Below are 18,945 nucleotides of genomic sequence, written 5' to 3'. Positions count from 1 at the left end.
CTGAGGGCACAGGGTATGGCATCCGCATGCACAGTCTCAACATACGTGTTGGGCAAAACATGGAATAGTTAGCAACCCAAGGTACAAAGTATGGAAAAGCGTTTGTCTTGCACAAGTCTCACAAACTCAGTGCAGGCAATTAAAATTGTATTACCTTTTCCGCATGACAAAGCTGATATCGGGTATGGGAAGCAGAACCCATCAATCTATTTCACCCATTCTGGTCTTTGCCTCCGTAGTCTCACCATGTGATCTTCCCTTTGGATGCCTTACCTATAAACCTCCCTGTGTTGATTTCTGTTCTGCTTTTCTCCCTCTTTCCCTTGCTCTTGGCTTCCCAGAGATGTGATTTTTTTTTTTTCTTTGAGGAAAGAAAGAATTGCAACCCATATAGTAATCAAGAATTTCATCCACACCTTTCACGGAAGAACTGGATTTGAGCTCTTTTCAGGCTTTTTGGTGTCCATATGTCCTCTGCCAGCACTATATTACTGCCAGGAATCCCCAGTTCAGGTTAGCAAAGGAACGGTTACGTAGAACTGAGGCAGCTCTTATCCAACTGGCTCAGGTCGCTCATTCTGAGGGGGCTGGGAGGTAAGCTACTTATCTCTGCGTTTGTGGCTGTGTTCACGTGCTTTCTGCACGTCTTGACTTACTCCCGTAAGTCTGCGTGTCCGTGTGTGTGCATCTGCATGCATGTACATGCGTGTGTGTTCCACTTACATTTGATCTCCAGAAGAGCAGACAAAATGACTCCTGACTGCTGCCTCCTGAGCGCGTGGTTTCCCATCACCACGTTCCCTGCTGTTTTTCTGCTGCATTCTCTGTGTGCTGCCAAATTACTTTGCGTTGGCACAACACAATGAAATCCCAGTGGTATTTTTGTCCTAGTTGTCATTGTCTGTCCTAAAAGCACGCGTATGGTGACAAAAGGGGACAAACCCCTCTGTCTGCTATGCCTGGGAACGCCTGGCAGGTGGATTAGGGGCAGGTAATAGAGGGCCTAAATTGGCCCTATGTTTCAAAATGTCTGGTTTGAGACAGCACAGACCAGAAGACAAAAATATGATGGTGTTGAAAAGGTTAGACATGACTCAGAGTTGAAAGGGAAAGAAGGAGGTGCAAGGAAAAACCTTCCGATGATATGGAAGTTAAAACCTTTTGCCATCTTCCTCCCCCTATCAGCCTGCTGTGCATTACCCCCCCACAAAGTCTCCCTTGAACATGAGGTCTCATGTGCTTCAGTGCAGGAGATTTTTCTCCTCCCAGCTGAGCCTATTCAAAACAGAGGGTTTTTTTGCAATCATTGTTTGCTGTCAGATCAAGCCCTGGACCTGTCAGCACGACGTCCTCATCCCCCTGCAGATTGCCTGAGGAGCAGGTTTTAGTGTCGTGTTAACACAGCCGTGAAAGTAAGAATCAAGTTCCTTTTAGAAAGAGCTGTGGGTGCTCGAGTAAACATAGCTAGGCACAGAAAGACAGCAGTAGAGCTGTGTAGAGGGGTGGTTCACCAGCTTCACATGGTGCAGCAGGGGAGTTAATGTTACTCCAGGATCTGTAAAGCTCTTTGCAGTCACATTGTATTGTGTCAGGCAAGTGAGCGCTTTTGCAGAGATGTAGGTACGCTGACAGGAAGAACATGAAGTTCCTGTACGATGAGCTGCATGGTAACATCTTCAGTAATGCTGGCACAACTTTGAGAGGCATCCCTTTAATATTCCTTCAGAGAGCTGGAAAGCAGAGAGAAGGTAAAGGAAAGCAGTGGAATATCAGAGACTGCATGGATGGAGGACTTGGTTTAGAGCCTACAGACAAAATCCTGGATTCACTGATGTGAGTGGAAATTCACTCCAGTTGCTTAAGACTTGATGAGCTTGTCTCTTTGGGGCACGAGTGTGTCTTGCCCCAAGGACGTTATCCTAATATTGCCTGTCTACAATGCCAATGTGACATAGCCTTATTTTTATTATTGAAAATAAGTAATATCAGAAGAACAGCATAAGGAACTTGGGATAAAAGAGTTATTTGCACAGAATAAATGAACATTTATATGGCTTGAGATTCATATGTTAATATTTTGTGGGTAAGTTTATGTCTGTCAGTTGGGAGTCTTTTGCTCTGCATGCCTTCCAGTGCTGAACTGTGGCAGGCTGAGAGAGCAGAAAGAGGGAGGTTAGTTGTGTGGCTAAAGCACAGGACTGGGAGCCACAGCATCCTTGCTCTTCCCCTGATCCCACCATTTATTTTCTTGTGTGATCTTGGGGGAAAAAAGTACAATTTTGCTCTGACTCATATTCTCTTCTCTGTCAAACGGGAATAATAATAGTTACGTGCTTAGTGGAGATGTTGATCCTTGATTAGGGCTTGATTAGGGCCTCAAACATGCTTGACATTTTTTGAGATCTGGAATTCAGAATACACCATAAGTTCAAAGAGTTACTTCCACACTGTACAATAACCGCACATGCGCCAGCTTCTAATCCCTTCTCTGGGAGTGGACCAGTGAAGGGGAGGGAGGGAAAGGTATGGGTCAGGCCTGAGATACAATGGCAGACTTATGAGAAGGACCAGGGAGGCTGGAAGGAACGTATTGTTTGCACCACTGACTGATGCAAGACAGTGGACATCGGCTGTGTACAAACCACGCATACATACTGTGTTAATCCAGTTTAGACTTTTTTCTCCTTTCCTCATAAGTGTCATTATTACAAATAACCACAGTATTATTGGCCTCAATCCTGCAGATTCATGGTGCTCAGCAGGGAACATGAGGTTAGCCTCCAGCATGGGTGTGATTGGAAGCAATGTTACAGAGAGGAGAAAAGCTGGGTGTAAATTTCTGTGTCATTCACACAGAAGGCTTCCTCCGCTGCCAGGCTGAAGCAGAGGAAGGGTGAGGGCAGAGCTCCGTCCTCAGGAGAAAATGGCCGTAAACCTGGCCTGACTTTGCTCTGCGCTTCCCTGTCTGGCCTTCCCTCTGCAGCTAGGTGGAAGTCACTGGGCTACTGAGAGCAGCAGGCTCAGCAGCGACAGGCTGGATGGTGCTGAGATCCCCAGCCGACTCATTGCTTTTTATTTGCGTAGCTACGCAACACACCCCGTTTGTGCTGTGCAGAGTCAAGCATCAGCTTGCTCATATTTCTGCTGATACACACATTACTTCAGACTACTTTTAGCAGGTAACAACCACCATTCCCCAGCCCTACTCCACGGTAGCCAAAGAGGTGGCTGGATGTCCTTAGATGGCAGTGAGCTTTATGTAAGAATGAGTGCCCTGATGAACCCACTCGCTCAAGGCAAGTAGGATTTTTGGCTGGGTGATTTGGCTGCAGAGCAGGGATTTATTCCCCGGGGAAGGAACAGAGTATGTTAGTTAGAGCACCATTGGGGCGATGGGGGCGGGGGGGGAGGGGGGTGTCATCACAGGACGCTACATTAGTGGCACAGAACCAGTCAGAAAAATGCTCTCGTCTTTATTTTTGAGGAGAAGAGAGAGAGAGGAGCAGAAAAGACCTCAGGGCACTTTCCAATTGCTGTCTGTAAAAGGAAGGTGTAGTGGTGACATTGGTGGGCATCTCCGTGTTGGGAGATTGCTAGCTCCGTGTGCCCTCGTGGCTCCGGTGTTCGTGTCAGCCTGGCAGAGGGGCAGCTCTCCCCCATCCCGCCGTGCCCACGGAGCAGCTGAGGCAGGGAGGGGCCCAGCAGAGCAGCCAGAGCTGCAGTGGAGAAGGGCTGCAAAGCCACGGCGGCAAGCCCTATCACGCTGGAGGAAGAGCAGGTCGGTGTCTGGGGTGGCTGAGGAGGAGGAGAGCACTGTTTTTCTCTTCAGTTGGTTCAGAAAAGGGTGAGTTCTTTGTGGCCCTGCACAAATTAATGCAAAACAAATGCAAAACACTATTCCAGTCATTGTACGTGCCCTCTACTTTCTAACTTGGGACAGGTGTAAACAACTGTCTGGAAAGCTGAGGACCTGCTCTCGGCCTTTTCCTGACCAGTGTCACGGAAGCGGTTTGCCATTATCCTAGTGCAGTATCATTCCCTCTGAAATGCATGGTTTACATCCAAAGTTAAAAAGAAAAAAATAAAAGAGACTCACACCAGAAGAAAGATCCAACAGCCAACAAAATGAATACCAGAGGGAAGGATTTTGTAGACCAGAGGTTCAGAAGACCAAGCTTTTTGGATATACTCTTACCTCTTTTCAAATCATTGGCAAAAAATGCTAACAAGGCAACGCAACGGCTAGGAGCTTTATGCCCATGACAGGCAGGCTCCATTTTCAGCACACACTTTATGAAGCATTGCTTTTATTCATACCCTCTGTCCCTAGGGCTCTGTACCGTCCAGTAAGCCACCTACTGCATATTCTCTGCCCTTCTCAGTCCCATCAGAAGAAACATGATTGCTTGAGTGTTGTAAGAATGCTCATCAGTTTTCTCCTGATTGTTGTTGATAATCTGTCAGCTATTTTTCTTAAGTTTTTCTACTTACACTGCCCAGTGCGGTAGAATCTGCCCAAAGACAGTCAGTGGTTAGTGGACTGCTCAAAAGGGATGAGATTTATTTCTCTGCACCTACCTGAGCTGAGGTGTTTCCCTTTACCGTGAGGGTGATTGTTTCATATTTTATCTAAATTAACATGTCCTTTGCCATTAGCTGGTACAGTCTGTTGGTGTGTTTACTGGCAAAGAAAGCCCGTTTCCTTTTTGCACCCACGAGGTCTGCTTGACCTGGCATGCGAGTGTGTTTCTCTGCCTGCGCACTTTGCAAATGCAGTGTGCACTCATACAACCACAGCGCACACAGCTCAGGGGCCTGCAGTCTGGTCAGACACTTCCTGTGCTGGACCTGAGATATAGTCACAGAACTGAGAAAGGTCTGACTTGGCCTCTTTTTTTTTTTTAACTTTGTTATTTTTAAATTTCCTTCCTCTGCTTTGTGAGGCAGCCTAAACACCTCTGCACTGAGCTGGAGGGATGCATGCGAATGGTTACGCTGGCAGGAAAAGCTGGGGAGCCCTACGCCCAGCGCCCACACCCACTGCCATTAGGACTGCTCCTGCTGGCTCATCGCTCTGTAGCCAGCCTGCCTCAGCTGCTTATTTATTTTCTTGGAAAATGTCATGCTTTGACTCAGAACCTATGCTCTGGGGATGCTATGGGGATCGGCTTTCCACACGTTCAGCTGGTCTCAGCTTGCCAACCCTGTGCCAAATGCGCAGTGCTCCTGCAGCTAGTGCTTGCAGGGCGTTTCCACAGGACACCTCAGCACTTCGGGGCCCTCCGTGCCTGAATTTCTGTGCACGTCTTCAGCCACGGGAGGGAAACAGCTTTGTACATGGCCACCTGTGCTAGGTGAGCTCTCTGCACCCAGCAAGGCTCTCATCATCTTTAGATGCCACTGGCCTGCTTTCCTGCTGGCTGAGGAGCTGCATCACCTTGCAATATGATGCTGCAGACTGCAAGTGTTTTGCTCCATTAAGGAGGCTAGCAAAGTACTCTGGCTCTTGGCCTAGGTATTTCTTTTCCTGAGTGAAATTGTGCCTTTGCACCCTGCCTGCTGGAGGGCCTTGCTGCCCCGAGAGGCCCAGTGCTCGGGTGTGCGCGGCTTTTTTCAAGCCTGCCCCTCACTAAGCGCCTGACCAAGGCGGCAGGACCGCACCATCACCTCTTCTTTCGTGGGGCGCAGGGACACCTCTGCGGTTCCCTTCAAGAAGGGGATCCTTGCGCTATGCTCCGAGCACCCACACTGCCTTTGCATGCGGTGCCAAAGACAGTCTGAGGTGTCCTTTTGCCCTTTCCTCTCCTCTCACAGGCAGGGAAAGGGAACTAACCCTCTGGTTGGTGCATGTTCGGTATTTCTTCTGGGCCCACGCAAGACCTGGGTATGTTCCTGCCTCCTGGCTAGCCTGCTTTGCAGCTTCCCGCACGCTCCTAACTCACTGAGGCACTGTCTCCGTCCTCAGTATTGGCTGAAATGATGCCAGCCCCATGAGGCGAGAGCTGACTTCAAGGACTCCCACGACACCTCGGCTGCTGGCCACCAAGCGGGACAGCCTCCAAGCACTGCCCTGCAAGGGGCTAGAGGGAGAGCTCGGAGGAATTCAGCAGCGCGGGAGCACTCACCGGCGAAGCTGGGCTTTATCACCATAACAAGCAGCCTTGTTAAAAATGATTTCTCTCAGTATTTCCTTTAGCTCCCTGGCGGCGGTCTTCTCTCCATGTGGGGCTTTTCCCAGGTGGATTTCATCACCTTGTTCTGCTTTGGTTCAGTTGAGTTTCGCTGGCTGTTTGGGCAGTGTGTGTGATTGAATAGAATCGCCTGCCCTAAGCCTGGGCCGGGGGCCTTGTGTTACCTCTCCCCCTATTTTGCTCCAAGATAGTCATTCCCTTTCTACTTGCTGCCCACCTGGGCCTTACACAGCAGCGTTGCTACTCAGAAGGAAGCTGCAGTGAGCAGTGCCCCCTCCTTTGAAACAGCAGCTGCTGTTCGGGTGTGTTAAAATGCACCCTCCTTGTTACAAGCCCTCAGTGTGACATGTTTTAAGTATGTTTCTGGAAGTGGTGCTGCAAGCCACACATACAAAATCTAGCATTGAAAACAGTCTCATCTCTTCAGAAGCTCAGATCATTTCTCTCCCTGCAGAAATGTTGTCCTGGATGTTAAAAATTGTATTCAACTCAGTGTACTTCAAACAGTCTCACCGAGTTACTGAACAGCTCTAAAATTCTTTCCTCTCAGGGCCTCAAGCTTTCACGTTTGGTACCCCTTTGGGGACATCAGAGCTGGCCGCGTGGCTTTCTCAAATGGTTGTAAGTGGGGAGGCTGGCTGACTCTTACTTCTGGACCAAGAGTATTGCTTGTCTTAAAATAGCCCTATGTTCTGGTCTTATCTCAGGTGACTCATCAAGGAGCATCAGCGCAGTGTCCGGCTGGGACAGTTCAGATTGATCTCTTAGACATCAGAGTGCTGTAATTTATGACAGCATAATCAACTTGAAGAAAAATCGGAAGGCTTTGCCGACACTCGTTTATACGAGTTTTCTTCCAATTTATCCGACATGCTTTTCCTTAAATCTCTACCTGTTTTTGCACTTGTGCTTTCTCCTGGGGGTTGTTATTGCGGCTGAGCGTGTGGCAGCTAGGGATAGCGAGCAGGCACCGCTGGACGATAAGGAATTCCTGAGCGATGCTGAGTTCCAGGGCACCGTCATGCATAATTCGCGCTGTGGCTTTCCCTTACATGTAGCTCCTTAGCCCCTTCACTGCATTTCTACTTCCATCTTATCATCTCCATTTCTCTGGCTCACCACAAGTTTCTCTCCAGGAAACCAACAATGCTCACAGAGTTCCGACTGCAGTGAGCTTTCCTTCATATTATTGAGTTTCTTGTGTTCTCCATAACATTTTTTTCCATTAGATGTTGTGACAAACATGCCAATAAATTATTTAGTTATTCCTCGTTAGTGACAATTAGGCCTCTCTTGTGCCAAATGAATGAAGTGCTGCGGTGAGCAATCTTCTTCTCATGGATATGTTAATAAAGCCATGATGCACATGCTTATCTTCTCATAGCGTAGTTGAATGTCTTCTCATATATGAATAGCCCTGTACTCTTGATACCAAAATATCAATGCCCCAAATCTGCCTGTAACTTCCGTAGCCTTGCACAGATACACATATGCTGTCTTGATTGAGCCAAGCTTATTGGAAACCTGATTCTACCCTCTGGATAAATAGAGGAGTGCAGGTTTCCTGGCAATCAGTTCAACAGCGTTTTTCTCTCCAGCACTGTATTCACTCACACACTTTTTTTTTTAATATTGTAAAAGTTATTGTGTTTTCTTCATCTCTCTAAGAAAGTAGATGGGAACCTCCAATCAGCTGTTTGGCAGATGTTAACCAGAATCAGAGGTCTCAGCTCAAACAGCTACAGAAGAAAAATTCAATGTACAAGAAATCAATACCAATAGCTGTGAGACACAACAATGCACAGACCCTGTTTGAACCGTTCAAAAAACTTGCAGGAGAAAAGGTGACATTCTGCAAGAGTAAAAGTAGTGATGTATCTCATTCTTTAAGGGGTTTTGGCTTCTTATGTTTGCTGTTGCAAACATTGATTTCTGCTTTTTACATTTTTTTTACAATTTTGTTCCCTTGCTGCTTCCTTATATTTTGCTGCTGGTTTGAAAAACTGCATTTAAGCTGAAGGGTTTTTTTCTGTATTTTTTCTCCCCCCTTTTTCCCCTGTTAAGCCAGAGAATGAGCAAGGTCGTAGAACTTCTCTAGAAAAGTTCACTCGCAGTGTGGTAAGTTCCTTTTTTTTCCCCCTCCTCCCTTTCCTCAGAACTTTATTTCTAGTTGGGGGGAATGTGGATGCTTAACTTTTTATTTCATCTTTTATTTTTGCAGATAGCATCTTTGCAGCTTCTCTTTTGATACTGTAGCTCATTTAAATAGTAGCTCTAAAGAAAGGAAAAGAAAAAAAGCAGAATTCCATAATGCTCATTCTAGCTAATAATCACTGCACAAGTAAAATAGATTTTTGTTTAGAATTCAGTGGAAGGTTGTCTTTTTGCTATGTTCCCACTACAGTATTTGCTGTGGCTTTTCCTTGCGCAGTAACATAGAAGAGCATGGTTCTAGCAGTGCCTCTGCAGCATACAGTATCCATATTGACCTCCGTGCATGGTGATGATACTGTATGTATATACACATACATATCTGCAGCTGACCCATTGGGAAGTGAGTGGGAGGCAGGGAGCAGGCGCAAGGCCAGGGCCAGGCGCTGCAGGTGCAGGAAGGGAGAGCCGAGGTGCAAGGACCCAGGGCGGCACAGCGAGGCACCAGGCTGTGTCACGGGGTGACCTAGGGCCAACACCCGACCAGTGCTGGCAGTGCAGCAGCAGCAGCAGCAGCAGCAGCAGCGTGGAGTTGCGCAGGTATTGCTCAGGGTCAAGTACCTTCTGACTTGATGCATTACACAGTTTTGACGTGCTGCTACAGTCCTTGTGTGTCACCCATCATTAGTTGTAAGGTGATAGCAGGGTAGCAGAGATGGCCATCAAGCAGGTGATTCCCACAGAAGCTACTGTACAGGACAAGATTTCAAAGAAAGTTTGTGAACCTTGTTATGGCTTTATAACAACAGCTTTAAAACAAAGATATTGGACTATGTGTATATACAGTACATATGCCTGCATTTGTGTGTGTGTATGTATGTATGTATATTTATATATACACTATATATGTACACACAGTGTATAAATATAAAATATTTGCACATACAGATAGAAAAGAGGGAACTGCACAGGTAAGTGTGAGCTATCAGATAACAAGTAAGCCTCGAGGAGTTCTTTCTGAGGCTGACATGCTAACTACACAAGCAAACCCAAATATAGTATCCAGAGCTTTGTAATACATCCACTGGCACACTTCCTGGGGAATGTATTTAAATAGCTAGTGCATATACACACATTTAAAATATGTTGCTACCAAATGTATCGCTATGCCCATATGTATATTTACTACTTTCTAAGAGTCTGCCAGAAAGAGAAACAAGCAAGAATTTTTTTAAACGTATTATACAAAAATATTTTATACTGAGTGGTAAATTCTGTCTCCAGATTCACCAGATAGCATAGAAGAGTAGCTCTCACCTTATTAGTCTGGGTAGGTTTATAGTAACACAGCTGAGAACAGATTTTTCTCTTACATTTGATTTGATGAGTAACATGACAAGTTCAATTTGGGAAAGTGGGATTACAACATAAGTGCCTGTAAAGATAATCATTATAGATTGGTCTGCACTTTAATTCATTTTTGTCATACCGGCTAGCATACTGTAAACATTTTCTTTCACTTCCTTAATACAGATATGAAATATCATCCGATGTTGACATGGTAGCCACAAGAACTAGGAAAGGTCTGGATTTCTTACACTTTGCATTATGGCAGTTTGTGACTAGCATCAGTTAAGAAAAAAGTCACTGTGTTGGCATGTCATAATATCGTCAAAGGGCAGCATTACCAAAGCAATAACCTTATGGCGTACTCAGGGGATTCAATGAAGACAAAGTTAATTCTACATGCTCTAGTTCTCCAAAATGCACTGCAGTTCCCTGAGTGTGTAGGAGTGAAGAAATTCAGTGGCCCTCATTCCCAGAGCTCCACTACACTTTAGTGATCGCTCATTAAAAGCTCACATATTCAAGATGCCCCTACATGGGCATGCTGAAGTTAAGCATGTGCTTAGAGGCTTTTCTGGATGAGAGCCAGAGTGCTCAGCTCTCTTTGGAAGGGAGCCCTAAGCCTGTTTCTCAAATAGAAAAATAAGAGGTCAGATTTCCAATAGCAGGTATGAGAGAACCATCCAAAATACGTAGGACTCTAAGTTTATTTGTTTCAAGAAGCCATCTGTGAGATGCAGTGGCTCCCGGATTGGCTGTACTGTATATTATCTGTAGAAGTGAGCCACCTCCATACTGTGCTCTGGCTGGTGACAAGTGAGCATAATAAGCCCCTGAGCAATTTTCAAAATTGACTGTGGCCTATGACCCAACAGTTTGGGAAATGATGGAATTGGGGTCATTGAAGGCTTGGTCTTATCACGATAGCATGTGCTGTAGACCATGTAGCTCCCGATGCTCAGCACTTAGACAAGTGCAGTGTCTCCTGAGGCAATTCACGGCAGTCTGACCAAGACAGCTAGGTGCTGGGCAAGGAGGCCAGCAGCTTGCAGCCCTTTCATTCACATGGAAACTGTTTCAAAGATTACAGACTCCAGAACTGGAAGGCAAAATATAATGCAAAATTTTTTTTGGAATTTTTTAACTCCAAAACTTTGATTTTGGATAAAAATATAAGTTTTAAAGTAAATTAAATTTGAATTTCAAGATCAAAATGTGGATTTCATGATTAAAATTTGACTGAAAATATGTGTCATTTGGCAAGAACATCAGGAAAACTATTAGCCAAGCAGCAGCTCAAATGCAATTACAGTGGGAGGTAAAGTAGTCTTGCTGGACTTGTTCTTTCCATGCCACCACAGTTATTAGTAAGTTTATAAAAATATTTAAAATATTTTTTTAAAATACAGACCAGATTTTCTTCTGGCATCAAACCATTACTGTTTCCTGTAGAAATGAGGCACTTCAGGCCTCTTGAAAACCTCACACAAATAATTTTCAGCTCACTTTTCTTTGAATAAAGAAGTTTCTGTCTGTTATTTAAAATCTGACGCAATTCACCTGGTAGGCAAAACAGGGAAAACAGGTACCTAATAATGTTATGGTTTTGTTTTGCATCATTATATTCAAAAGTTTGGGTAACTTCAGTTTCACCAATGGTATAAATGGAAGAGGGCCGAAGCAGAAGCGTGTAGGTGAGGTAGGGTTGGACCACCTTTGATGGCTTGTTCATGATGCTGTGTTTATCGGGGTGGCAGCCGTACCAGTTAAGGCCTATTTATAGCCAGAGTGCCAGAAGTGCCGGCCTCCTTAGAAAAGGAGTCTGCACTTGAGTGAAAAATATCAAAACCCCTTGGTTTGCCTGTTCTAGTTTTTCGCAGCTTAACAGCACTCATTTGATAAGCAGAGAAAAAAACTGGACTTCTTGAGAAAACAACAGTAAAACTTTGTCTTCAAACTGCAGACAATGTTGCAGGCTTTTCATCTCTCATTTTGGGTAAACCTCTCCTCAGCTGAATCGTTTGATACTTCCAGATTGCTGCCCCGGCTGGGTGGAAAGCTATGTAGCCTGACTTTGAGATCTCAGGCTGAGAACAAATGGCAGTGAGCTTGTCCAACTCCTGCTCATCTCTGAGTCACAATTAGGAGACAGAGTTTAACCCCATAATTTTGACAACCTTTAGAAAGATAACTGTGGAGCCCTGCTAGCCAACCAGAGGCTTCACACTTTCAAGGGGATCAATGAAGAATAAGAAAGAACAATGTTTTATAGATTTTTTTTTCATCTCGTTGCCTCATTCCTACCAGAATTAGAATTCCTCATCTTCCTTTTTTTGGTACTTTTGTCCGGGAGAAGGCAGCTCACAACTAATGAAAGCACCAAGTTTTTGCCTTTGTGAAATGCACCAGATCTTGCTGGAAGCTAGATGTTATCTGGTCCGCATTGAACAAGGCAGCAAGATTGCGTCAGGAGAATTTTCACTGCGGTGGTGGCTCACCTTTTGGTTCCAGATGCTTTCAGAGGATTAGCTCAGACCTGCGTGCAGTGGCCAGGGAGGGAGGATGCGCCCGCCACAAGTCAGGCCCTCCTCTAGTGACAGGGATATCCTGCCACGTCTCCCTTGTGTGTCTCCCTGGGAGGCAAGGGGAGGTCTGTCCGACCCAGTGTACAATATGCCGATATCCTCAGACTCTTCTGATTATCTGCTACCGTGTCTGTAGCTCACGTTTTTGTTGTCATTTCCCATCCTGCCTCTGAAGCTTCAGACCTCCTGCAGGCAGCCAGGAAATAACATACAGGCAACCGCAACACCGGCATATCTGGTGGCGGACTCCACACGAGCAGCGCAGGCCCCAGCGGGCTCCCCGTGCCCCGGCTGCAGCACAGCCAGGGTGTTGGCTGTTCAGTCCTGCCACCAAACATCACCGTTGTCCGTTGTCTGCTGAACAGCAACGGGCCACAGAGCAGCCCTCCACGTGGCAGGCATCACCCAGCGCCAAGGGAGCGGAGACGTGGCAAATGTCTCTTCTCATCTATTCGGGCACTTAAAAAGTCCTCAGAGGTATGTGAGCTGCCGAGTCAGGTGGTAGACATCCCAGTCCCTGATCCCATTGGCCCTGTGCCTGACTCCCATACTTTGAAATTGCGGATATAAAACTAGATTGGCTCTTTGGTACTTTCTAAGGGGGCCCTGGGAAAAAGTCGATCTTAGGAAGCTGCACTCACTGTAAGCGGCGCCCTGCAGATCTGACAATCTGTTGCATTGGAGCACTTACTAAACCACCTCATTTAAAAAATGATGGCACTGCACGTGGTGGCGGGTTTATCTTATTACAGTTTTCCTTTTGAATATAGCAGGGATTGACATTATGAAAGCAGAGTTAGCCTGTCTTCTCTCCCAAGTGAAGATAAATGGCATCATAAAATTCAGACATCATGTATCATATATGTTATAAATAATACCTGGTATTGAGGTAATAACTTAATTTTAAAGACACACATACACACCAACCCATATATCTACATCTCGCTCTTCTGTCATATTTGATCATCTTACTAATTAAAAGGAGCCTGCTATATTATTTTTAGCCATGCAGTCTCAGCCTAGCTGTTTAAACCGCTGTAGTTTCCCATCTGCTTTAGAAATGATTTAATAATCAGATAGACAGAAGCTTAGTTCTCATAAGCTGAGATGATCCTTCAGGGCCAAGAGTAGAAGGAAAATATATTTTAATGAGTACATTTAGAGAAACCACTGCTGCTTTTATGCTGCAAAGGAAGCCACCAAGTCTCTGCCTAACTTGTGCTGGTGGCCATTTACGTTTAATAAAAGGGGAAACAGCTGGGGGTTCCCTTGTTGCATCTGGCAACATTCTGAATGTTATCTCTAAAAGCAGTGCTAGTTACCCCAGCAGTAACAGGAGTTAAACCTGTGGATACCAGCCTCGGCAGGTGACTTCAAGAGAGAAACCTGGGCCATGATGTTCAGACTTGCATTCAAACTTTCCTAAAATTGCTATATTCCAAGGAAGGCATTTCCCCCATAAGAAGATGGCTGTTAAAGTTTCTAGCTCAATACTGAGACAGTGAACCAGCACTGAGAAGAAGACCCCTGCATTTTATTCCCAATTGACATTTATTTGGGAACAGAAAGCGCATACACTTACAGCTTTTAAAGGGTTCTCAGTCCCCATGCTTTAAAGAACTGGAGAGTTGCCAGATCAGTGGTACAGTGTTTATTTGGAATTTTTACAGCTTTTTCTGAACCGATTGGCATTATACACTGTTAGGCATTATGTTCCTGAACTGAATAAGCTCTTTACCTGAATAAGGTAAAGAAGCTGCTGTGTCTCTTCCCCTGACTGAATATAGCTGCACAGCGTTGGAGAAGTTAGGGTTGTTTGATGGCAGAGCCCAGCTACAGCAGTGACAGGGCCTGTCAACAACCATACCAAACCAACGACCTCAGCCAGAAAGTGCTGTAAAGTAATGTAATAGCTGGATATATATTGTGGGTGTCTGAGGTTGAAAATGCCAGACTTTTATCTAGGGTGAGTAACAAAGAAAAGTAATGGAGTCTATGGGAAATCCCTTCAGTTGCATTTTCTTCGCCCTGCCTCCTTGCTCAGGCATTGGTAGTCCAGTGCAGTATATGCGTATGTGTGATTTGTGTGGGCCTATCATAGCTGCTTACAGCCTACGCTTGCACATGGTAAACTACAGGCTGTATTTTATCTTCCATCGTTACAGTCTGTAAAGTGTGTAATACTTAATGGTAAAAGGTGCCCTCCTGTTAAGTCCCAGTGAGACTAAAAGACTCAGGACATTTATTTTAAAGTTAGAATAGTAGAAGACACCAGACATAGAAAAGAGATGTGGTGTGAAATGAATCAAGAAGTCAGGTATGAAGAAGCAGGAGACTTTTCCAAACAGTAAATTCAACTCAGCAGAGAAGGAGAATAAGGTGAAGGAAGAGATGGTCAGTGTTTGAGCTGCATAGGAAGCACATTGTAGATTAAGAATAGGAGAATAAAAGTTCTTTAATGAATTTTCCTTTAAAGAATCTTGGGCATTATGGACAGAGCATTTTGTATAGGACAGCAAGTCAATGAAGACCGAAGATAGTTCCCAGGTAGAAGTGAATAGCTGAACTGACAGACCAGTGCAGCTTCACTGACCATAGGAGACAGAACTACAATAGTGAGAATGCAAAAACTGGTAAGCAGGAATGGCTGCAGTCCTTGCGTTAACAGCAGCTGGGCCATTTTATGTTCCCATCCATACAGGAGTATTGTGGGCAAAGTCCCAGACATACATCTCAACAGCTGTGGAGCCAACGTCCCACCTTGGTTTCTCATGCAAGGATGGCTTTTCCAGGAACAAAGATATGACTTAAGACGTTGTATTTGATATAGTTCATGCTCTATGGCCAAGATGCTCTTTGTTTGGAATCTAAAATGCCCTCTTCCTTGCAGTAATGGTAACTGGCATTTTCGTGGCAGCACTGCATCTGCTTTAGTTTCATGGTATCTTCCAGCTGTTTCATATTGAACTATCCTTGGCTCAGGAAGCTTGTTAGATACTAGGACTAGCGCATGTCTGAGGCAGGAGGAGGAGATTGGCTTTTTGTCCTTCAGTCCACAAATCTGAACTGCAGTTCTAACAAAGTGTAGGCTGTGTTGAAGTCTAATGCCTCTAAGGAAAGATCTCAAGAACCCATTAGGATTTTTATTTTTGAATTGGTTCTAAGCTTCTGCAGAACAGAAACATACCAACCTGGGTGGGGACAGACACCAGTATCTTTAAGATAAGGTGGCAGTGGACACCAGTATCTTTAACATAGGGTGGCAATGAAAAGCACCCCTAAAGTCTGTGATGCAGCTTCTCCCTTGATAAGTCCCCATGCTGATGTCTGTGCCGTCTTTACCCTAAGTCCCACTGCTATCAGTGGGAACAGAGATCGAGGGAATAGCCAGCACATTCCTCAATTCTGCTTAAATCTGACTGCTGGGAACAATTTTAAATGGCTCTGAAACTGCTCTAACTTACTCCAGGAAGTGGACTTGCCACCAAAATTGACTGACAAAGTGCTTTTGTGTATGTGTTTATGTGAGACATACTGTGATCAAAACCTGTGGGATGCTATTTTAAGACTATCAAATAATCTAAAATCTTGCTGGTGAAAAAGACAATGAAAGCTGATGTACCTATTTGCATTAACAATTTGTATCTTCTGATGATGATACAGCTGTCTTTATATACTAGCTGCCTATAGTATTTTGTATTACATTCACGGAACACTTAGGTGATAGTAGAGGCCAGCTAAAAGTAAGTAGGCAAATTTTGTGTGCAGGGCAAACCTGGAGTCAGTTTTTGGTGGCCAGCAGAGAAGCAAGGGTAGGAGGAGGAGCATCGCTCCTCCGAGAGCATCGCCACTGAGTAGATGGAGCTGAACTCTTGTGTTTGTATGTGCATCCAGATGCAGCTCAGTGAACCCACAGGAGTCAGTGGAACCCAAAGATGTTCAGTTCCATGTTTACCTGTGGCTCTATTCATTTATATTATACAGCTCCGATATAACCGTAGTCTCTACCCTACCTGCGTGGCTGTCCCACTGTAGGTGCTCTCAGCGGACTTCTGTTCCCACTCCATGTTGTTATCCTTGTTCTTCCCTGCTACCGCTTTCCTGTCTTCCTGATCCTCAACCTCATTCCTGGTTCTTGGCCACTACTACTGCCTCATGCTATTCTATTTTTTATATCCTCTCTTTTTGTCTGCCATTGGATCAAAGTCCAAGTCACGCTCTAACAGTCCTGTTCCTGTTCTTAATTCATGAGCATGGTGTCACACATGTGAAAAGTGTTGATGGGATCTTGTCTGTATAAGTAGATAACAGCCTATGAGGGCATGGAGAGTATTCATGACCTGCAATATAATAAAATCAAAAGTTTAAGCCATTATGACAAGAGAATAGAGGTATATAAAGTGTGGCAAGTATAAAAAAGTGATTCACTAGGATTCTGATGAAGTGGATATCAGGAACAGAAAACTAGGAAGTAAGGGTATAGGAATGGATGACAAAGTTCCTTAGATTCTGAACCAAGGAAAGCGATCTGTAAAAGGGTTATTGTTCTTTGAAAGATATTTTACTTAAAAAGAAAATTTGCTTGTTCAGTACTTTAGTCATTAACAAACACTGGCTTTTGCCTGGGCAAAAGTACTTGTGATATGTAGGTGGTGGAAAGCATCAGAACACACCCAAAGCATGAGGGAATCCAGTCAACATTCACAACTTCTCGTCTACTCATTCTCTTATGTATGCTAATTAGTCAGTACCTAACACTGTGGAGGACCATGTGCATGATGTGTACAGTGCATGTATTGACTATTCACTGCACGCTTGAATACATGGCATCTGTTTCTGGTATCTGCAGAGCACCTTATCTGTAAAAGTCTGTGCTGCATGGGCTTACACTGCATGCTGTTCTGCTCAGTAAATGGTGGGTTGCATGTACTGCATGTATGCTGCATAGTCTGTTCTATATACAGGGGTTCCTTTAAAAGATAAGTATTCATCGTTACTGGTGGATAAGTTATTCTTCACTTCCCTTCCTAAAAACACTGTTGTATAGTGTTGCTGGCGCAGAGTGGCAGCTGCGTTACGCCCCAGAGGTCGCTACATTCCAGCGGTGGGTGAGTGACCCCTATATATACAGTTTGTAAAGTGCTTTGGGATCCTTCTGGATAAAAGGCGCTATATGAAGTTCAGAATATACTTACTATTCATTTACTGTCTTTTATTCCAGCCACACCCAAACTCTGAAAGATAAAGCTTTGTACCTTCCCACTACAGAGAGCTGTAGCTGCCCACTTCAGAAACAGAATCCCCTGCTCTAGCAAGGTATTCAGGGAGGCTGTTTAGACCCTGCTGCAATTTCAGGCAAGCTTATTCTAGCATTCAGTGGTGTTTCTGTTTTCTTCTGACTGTGCAAGGTATTTACACATCTGGCTCCCAGTTCTACTGAAGGGAGTTAAACAAATTGAGTCCGTTGCACACAGAGAGAATAACAGAATCCCACCCTGCCTGAGAGCTAAACTGGCAACAGACAGTAAGGGCATTTTTGCGCAGTGGCATAAAAAAAACTTTTATTATACTATTGCACATAGGCTACAGTGATTTAAGAGCTGAATGCTTGGAATAGATGGGAATATAAGGAGTTTGTGTTTTATGGGAAAATTTACCATTTTTCCATTTTTTTTTTTCCATGAATGGAAATTCCAAAACTGTTTTAGAAACATTGACACATCGTGTTTCTGAGATCAAGTGTGCTGCTGGGACTTGGCAGTTGCTAAGTGGAATTGTTATAATTCTTCTCAGCTTCACAGCTGCTCATGACTAAGTAGCAGCAGGGAGCCTGCCTCTTGCAAGACCTGGGCTGCTGACCCTAAACTTTGGATGCCCAGGTGGCCCCGGCATTGCAGCCATTCAGAGCTGGGAATAAGGAGAGAGCATGAAAGGACACACTGAAAGCTAGGGGCGTGGGGCTTCACATGGAGATCCCCGAGAAACAGGACTTGCGTTTTCCTTCCCTGGGGCTGCAGCCTCCCCACCGAGGAACCAGGACCAAAGGTGGGAATAGAGCCAGAGCTCTCTGTGCCTCCCTGGTCCTGATTTTTCATCAGAGAGAGGGACAGACCCTTGATCCCTAGCCTGAGGCAGTCCATCTGGTGGGGCTGAAGTCCAGCCTCACAGGCACATTGCAGGTGCAAGACCTCCACGATAGTTAAGTGACTTACAAATATATTGTACGAATTACCTGACAGATTTGAGCTGAATGGACAGATTAGTATCCCTGCAGAGGCCATGCACTTCCGGCTGTTCTGGAGTAGCAGTTCCTGCAAGATATTTCACATACTGGCTTCAGCATCTTTCTCAGAAGATCTCTCTTCTGAAACCTGCCTTCCCCTACAGGACACATGCATTAGCAGACAGTATCTTTCCAAGCTGGCATGACCAAGCGGGTTGCAGAGCGATGAGTTAACATTTAGAAGGGCCCCACCAAAATAACTAGGGATGGTATACATTGCAAGACCTCATAGTCTCAAACGTCCCTAAGCTATTCTTGCTGGGGAAATCCTCCTCTGACACAAATTCTGGACTATCTGCCCTAACCTAGCACTGTGGAGAGGACTTAACTCTACTCCTGTATGGTTTCTGAGGCCCATCCTTCGGTGTGATAAGTTTAAGCAGTTCCT

At 45.0% G+C, this 18,945-nt stretch overlaps 1 protein-coding gene across 6 annotated transcripts in view; it reads left to right on the top strand.

The window, feature by feature from the left end:
* RGS6 (regulator of G protein signaling 6) overlaps nucleotides 1-18,945 on the top strand; it is a 304,375-nt gene that overhangs the window by 273,918 nt on the left and 11,512 nt on the right. For 2 of the 6 annotated variants that reach the window (XM_009689849.2, XM_068946098.1), the window contains 2 exons: nucleotides 8,256-8,309; nucleotides 17,322-17,382. The exons of 1 other annotated variant lie outside the window; for it this stretch is intronic. In XM_009689849.2, the coding sequence (XP_009688144.2) occupies nucleotides 8,256-8,309; nucleotides 17,322-17,382 (115 nt within the window). Of the gene's footprint in view, nucleotides 1-1,726; nucleotides 1,834-8,255; nucleotides 8,310-17,321; nucleotides 17,383-18,945 lie in introns of all 6 variants that reach the window. 3 more of the 6 variants (XM_009689853.2, XM_009689852.2, XM_009689854.2) reach the window with 3 other exon arrangements.

Source organism: Struthio camelus, chromosome 5, assembly GCF_040807025.1.
Source record: "Struthio camelus isolate bStrCam1 chromosome 5, bStrCam1.hap1, whole genome shotgun sequence".
Taxonomy (NCBI): Eukaryota; Metazoa; Chordata; class Aves; order Struthioniformes; family Struthionidae; genus Struthio; species Struthio camelus.
This window is presented reverse-complemented; position numbering and strand designations above follow the sequence as displayed.